The 6,495-nt window shown below is 39.5% G+C and overlaps 1 protein-coding gene across 1 annotated transcript; it reads right to left on the bottom strand.

Moving 5' to 3' along the window:
* Positions 1-1,410: 1,410 nt before the first annotated feature.
* LOC108929709 (serine/threonine-protein kinase pim-1-like) lies at positions 1,411-6,495 on the bottom strand. Its single transcript, XM_018744408.2, has 9 exons — positions 6,401-6,495; positions 5,215-5,290; positions 4,545-4,748; positions 3,962-4,171; positions 2,870-2,988; positions 2,619-2,669; positions 2,039-2,408; positions 1,654-1,830; positions 1,411-1,534 (listed from the first exon to the last, which is right to left on the bottom strand). Exons 1-9 carry the CDS (start codon positions 6,440-6,442, stop codon positions 1,443-1,445), a joined length of 1,341 nt encoding a protein of 446 aa, XP_018599924.2. The 5' UTR covers positions 6,443-6,495; the 3' UTR covers positions 1,411-1,442.

Consider the following 6,495-nt stretch of genomic DNA (forward strand, 5'->3'; position numbering starts at 1 on the left):
TAATTAATATTTTTTATTTTCTGCTCAAAGAACATGTTAGACTGTTGGCAATCTATGCAGTTGTCTAAACAAGGGTGCCTGTATATAATATAAGATACTGTGATTTACAGGGATAAATTGTATAGTATGATACAAAACCAACCTTGCTAAATGTTTGTAACAAAGTAGTAGAGTGCTGCCTGGTAATCCCTTGTTGGAAGCTGGTAACATAGTGGTTAGCACTGCTTCTTTTGCACCTAAAGGCTGCAGGTTCTGATCCCATGGAGTGAAATTTCCTTACATCCTTCACTGGAAACTTGCAATCAACAATGCTGTTGCAGGCCAGTGCCCAGCCACCAGTGATCCCTCTTCTCTTGTGATACAAGGTCTAGCATGGCTTGAGAGCTACATTGATCTCACTTTTAGTTAAATCAAAGTCACTGAATTGCAATGTGACAAAAAGCTTTTCAAATTCTTTGAGAAAAAAAAAATACTTGCCAGAAACTGGAAAAATACTTTTGAAAAATGCACCTCTACACATTCTTCTGTGGGTGGATCAATGCTGGGTTTGGCTTAACAATATGGTTAAGAACTGTATTGCTGCGAATGGCAAAAAGGAGATTTTGGGTGAAATGTGGTTAGTTATACACTGAAATAGTGTAAGAGTAATAGGGAGATAATTAAAATGGTCATCAGGCTTTACAAAATGTATGAGAACTGGATACATCCAATGACTTGTTAAACTGCCAATGGCATTCCATCATCCAGGGTGTCAGATTATTCAATCACAATTTGTCTGGGGTTCGAGTTCCGCTTGGGGTGCCTTGCGACCGACTGGCATCCTGTCCTGGGTGTATCCCCTTCCCCTCCAGTCTTGCACCCTGTGCTGCCAGGTTAGGCTCCGGCTCGCTGCGACCCCACTTGGGACAAGCGGTTTCAGACAATGTGTGTGTGTGATGATAAACTTGACTTATTTTTTGTGAACTGTCAACCCATGTAAAATTGGAGAGGAAATCAACATGAAGAAACCAGAAACAACATATACAGACAAGACTGTTTTATTTGTTGGCAGCATGCACAGCATGCACTTATTTAAAACAGCTGATGACCAGTTACACTGTCCAGTTTACACATTGTCCTATCCCTGCTGGGCAGCTACCGCTTTTCCTGCACTTCTTGCAGTAATGTGGATGTGATTGACTTGCCTCACCTACAGACAGCCAGTGGATATCAAAGTACACAATACCCCAGGTTGATCCACACTGGCCAGACAGTCGATGGACATAAAAGGTACACTTCATTAAAATACTGCCACTTTAGGTGAAGCTGTACTCCATTGGGTTTATGAAAGGACCACACTGTTATCACAGCATTAACATTCATTAACAGAATAAGGGCATGCCTAAGGGCAACTTACCTCAACATCTGAAGGCTAGCTATAGAGCACCAATCCCTCTACAGCCCTACTGGAACCAACGGTGGAACACAATCTGCTCCAATGTTGGCCGATTTGCTGGATTTGGGGAGAGACACCAGCGAACCAGATGGCGACAGTCTGACATGAGAAAGAAGATGACAAGATGACCACCTCACAGCAGATCGCACTGATAGTGTCAGTTGTCGTAATGACACGCAACATTTAGACCAATCCGCCCTTCTAAATAAGCAGCTCACCTGTGGTGACTTTCTCTCGGAAGAACAGTTTGGCTCTAATAATTTCCTCACGGGAGAAGAAAGGCAGGGAGCCACACACAAGATCAAAGAGTGTCACCCCAACTGACCACACCGTGGCTGGGACTGGTATGTACAGGTTTTGAAGAAACATCTCTGGGGGATTAAACAATCTTGCCCCTGAGAGAGATTAATGAATAAAAACTGGAAACAGGACTGAATGGAAAAAAGTTACTGTACTGTGCAGACTCAGATAGTATATTGCACAAACCTGTGTAGTTAGTATACTGTGTAGACCTCTTTTGGCAAGCTCAAATTATTTTTACAATGCAGTTTGGCCGTTTTCACAATTGTTTCTTTAGGGGCTCATATTCTCTTTCTTACTGACCTGCAAAGCCTTTGTATGAAGTGCTTGTCAGAAATTCTCCACAGCCAAAATCTATTAACTTGACCTGCAGTGTATCAGTTTGGATAAGCACATTATCTGGCTTCAAGTCTCTGTGCAGGACACCCCGGGCTTGGCAGGTCCTCAAAGCCTCAACCACCTGCAGGATCACACTGCGTGCCTTGTTCTCAGTCAGTTTACCCCCCTGGGATTCACAGAACTCCACAAGGTTCAGACAGGGATGGGGCCTTTCCAGCACCATGACATATTCAGTAGGATGGTCAAACCAGTCAATCAGTTGCACTATGTAAGGGCTGGCTGGAGAAGAGTTTACCCGCTTCATCAGGGCCACCTCGAGAGGAATGAGACCCTCCTATACAAGCAGCAAAAGGAGATATCGTTGGAATGAAGTTGGATCAAAAGAAGGTTGTGTTGACTGTTCTGCTCAAACTATGATAGTAAAATTCAAATTTATTGTAATCTACTGACTGTCTGTATTGAACATAGTGTTGAAATGAGTTAAAGAAACAGTCACGTCTCTTTTATTAGCCAGCTGTAAAAAGCTCTGAGTTATGGTACTTACAGTATCCATAATCTGTTTTGCTTCTGATTTTGAAATATATTTGATGGCCACCTTGAGGAAAGAAGGAAAACATTGAGGATATTAACTGTTTGCACAAGACTTCTCTGGCCATAAAGATCTGGTAGATCCATTGCACACTCAAAAATATACTAAAAGCTGAATTTATGAATGCCTATTGAGATGACATTTACATGTGAGTCTTTAACAACTGTATGGATTCATTGCATTTTGAACTTATGGACAGTGACCTAGATGGGATGAGTCTGGTATTTTACCAGTAATCCATCAGACTTTCGGAACCCTTCATAGACTATGCCAAAACTTCCGATGCCCAGTACCTCTCCGTGAGTATATAGGTCCTCTAAGCATTCTACCACAGGGAAAAGATGGATTATATATATAAAAAAATTACTGAAATACAGCCAACATTCCAAAATTAACACTGAAAAGGAGTTAAACACATTAAATCCCACTAAAAAATAAAAACAAATTGACACTGGCTTGACATTTTAACAAAGTAATGATGCCATGAGCCATCCAAATATCTTGTTTTAGTATCAGTTAAAATGTTATTGATGTTCAACTAGTTTTTCATGGCATTACTGTTATACAGCATTTGACCATACAGAATATGAGAGTCAGTAAGTCAAGGGAGGTGAACTGTAGGTTCAAGGTAGCACTAGCTGGATGCAACCTAGAATCTGATCAACCCTGGTAAGGAAACTTGGATGATGCTTAAAAACTCAAAACATCCAATGACCTTAAGTTATCTCACCAATGTTACATCCAGGTACATTATAAGATGTGAGCAGTAAATAGTGTTCAAGGTAAGTTATTCTTTGGCAGTTGCTCAGCCTCTAACAGCATTCCTCCTCAAGAATACATATATTGACATATCAGTGCAGAAAAGATTAACCCTTGGGGTACTAGGGTGCGTAGAGCATACTTGCATTGTGATGCAATCAATTAAAAAAGCATAGGAGAACAAGGGATACTTAGCAGTGCTGTGGACAGATCACAAACTCCAATAACTTGAAACCATACAAGCTGGTGGTGACAACAGTGCAGTACCACATCCTGAGCAAGACCAAGGGTACCTTTCTGGATTACACCAATGATTTCAGTATAATAGCCATATTGGGAAGGGTACCGTCCAAATGGCATAAACTGAAGAAGAGTATAATTACAGGTGTCCTGTCTTCACAATCCTATTTGTTGTGGCTATGGATATGTTTGTGAAATAGAGCTACAGTGGTGGGAGTAGAGAATAGAGGTCCTCTGATTTTGCTTCACCCCTAAAATATTTTGGGTATTTTTAACAAAGTCCTGCACCAGTTTCATACCTGTAGAAACGTATCTGTTATGTACATCAGTCTCATCACTGTCATTGTGAGGGGTTCTGAACTTTTTCACCCTGGTTTTTCCTCTGCAGCAGGTGAACAAGTTCACCATGTGCCAGAAGGCTTGGGCTGATCTTCTGCTCCTCTTCTGTTTTCCAAAGGTATTTGTCCAGGCTTCTTTTGCAGATCTTACCTCGTGTGATTCCAATTCCTCTGATTTAACAACAAAAAAAAAAAGATGCTTTGGACCAACAACAGAACAGGTTCTCTACAATAATTTTGTATGATTTCAAATACACAAAATATTAATTTTGGCCGAATTGTCTCAAATAAATCATTTTTATTACAACAGCTGAGAAGAGCATGACTGCTTTGCCATCATTTTATCCACCTTGTGAAAAAAATATGATCTGTCCTATTAGCTAATCCTAATCATGAAGAATGTTGGTGTAAAGCTGTTTCTCAATCAGATGACTATATATATATATATATATATATACACCTTTCTTTTTTGACTATGAAGTGCTTTAAGAAGCTGCTCATCAAATGTGTTGGCAGTATTAAAGAAATTACCTCTGTCTCTTACCTGTAGAAAAGTATCTGTTATGGACATCAGTCTCATCACTGGCACTCTGATGCAGTTTGAGCTTCTTATCCAGACTTTTTCCTCTGCAGAAGGTATTGAGCATTGGTCTGAAAATCTGGGCTGCTTCTCTAGTCTTCTTCTGTTTTTCAGAGTTATTTACCCAAGTGCTGTTAACAGTTTTCACTTCAGGTGACTCCAATTCCTCTGGTTTTAGAAATTAAAGTAAATTAATAATTGAAAACATACTGCATTCTGGTGCAGCAGAACAGGCTTTAAACACAATAACCTGCATGTCAAATCTATAAAATATTGTACTTGATATTACATTTCTATATGATGTCAGATATACCATATTTTGATCAAATAAGTGACCAGTGTGCTGGGATATCATCTGCTGAGCCATCAGACTGTCCCATAAAACAGAGTGCACAAATCAAAGCAATGAATTAGTAAATAAACATGATGCTTTGTATTTATTTATTGCTTTGTGTATTATTTATACAGAAGTAGAACAGTACTTTATTAATTCTATTGAAGCAGAAATTTTATATCAGAACTTATATATAGGTTCAGCAAGACAGAAAGACTGCTTGTGAAAATATTTTTGAAATAAAGAGTTGTGTTTTTAGCCATTGTTCTGGTTCCTGTTCAAAGAGGCTGTCATCCAAACCTTCAGTGAGGTGTGTGGAGTCTTTGGTCATGGTTCTTTGGGAATTCCATTGCTCCATCCATCTTATTGGACAGCCCTGTTTTTCATTTGGAAACAATAATTTTTTTGACCCATTCAGTTGAAATGACTGAACAGAATCATAAATTACATTGTTATGGGCAGATGCATGTGTTTGGATTGTGCAAATATTGACAAAGATATTGTGAACAGAAAATGATGCAGATTTGAGTTTAAATGACTGTATACTGACACTGACAGGACAGGCTTCCCACTCTTAACACCTTTTTGTTTAACATTTTTTTTTTTTTGCTATTAGGCCCAAAACATTCTAGAACTGACCCTGTTAAAGATGATTTTCATCATAATGCTCTCAATCCAAACTCTCTGCATTAGCGCTACTGTTTTGACTACATTCACACTTGCTCCTGTATGTCAGTTATAAGACAATTATATAATAACACACACACACACACACACACATTTTCTGAACCGCTTGTCCCATACGGGGTCACGGGGAACCGGAGCCTAACCCGGCAACTCAGGGCGTAAGGCTGGAGGGGAGGGGACACACCCAGGACGGGACGCCAGTCCGTCGCAAGGCACCCCAAGCGGGACTCGAACCCCAGACCCACTGGAGAACAGGACCCGGTCCAACCCACTGCGCCACCGCACCCCCCTTATATAATAACATAAATGATAAAATTAAAATTTTAGAAAAATGTCTGAAAAAATTAAAATACAGTCTTAAAAATTGCAGTCTGTGAAACTAGACTTCTGTTATACACAATAAGTACTACATGAAATCATTACATTTCATAATTATTTCATTACTGTTGAGATGATGAAAAAGTAAGTTTTAAGTACTTGGTGGTTCTGTAGGTGTAAAGCAGTACAGTCACAGTGGCCAAGAATGCACTGTTTTTTTCCATGAGATAAAATGGTAAATGCTTCTTCTTTTAATGTTTTTTGTCTAACTGGGAAATTATGCAGGGAAGCCTATAGGAGAAAATGCACACAGTGCAGTATTTCTATTAAACCAAAAATTTCACATCATAACAATATCGGAACAGTAGCAGGAAAGTAAGACTCTGGAGGAGTCAGTGCACTTACAGGTAACAGCAGTTTTAAAAACTTCTCAGCGAGGAATATTCAGGGCATTTAAGAAAGTTCCATATTAATCCTTTACCTGTAGAAGAACATCTGTTATGTCCAGTAATGTGACGTTCATTGTCTGTTTGATAGGGTGTGAAGCTCACTTGGGTTTTTCTTCTGCAGGTGGTC

This window comes from Scleropages formosus, chromosome 13 (genome assembly GCF_900964775.1).
Source record: "Scleropages formosus chromosome 13, fSclFor1.1, whole genome shotgun sequence".
Classification (NCBI taxonomy): Eukaryota; Metazoa; Chordata; class Actinopteri; order Osteoglossiformes; family Osteoglossidae; genus Scleropages; species Scleropages formosus.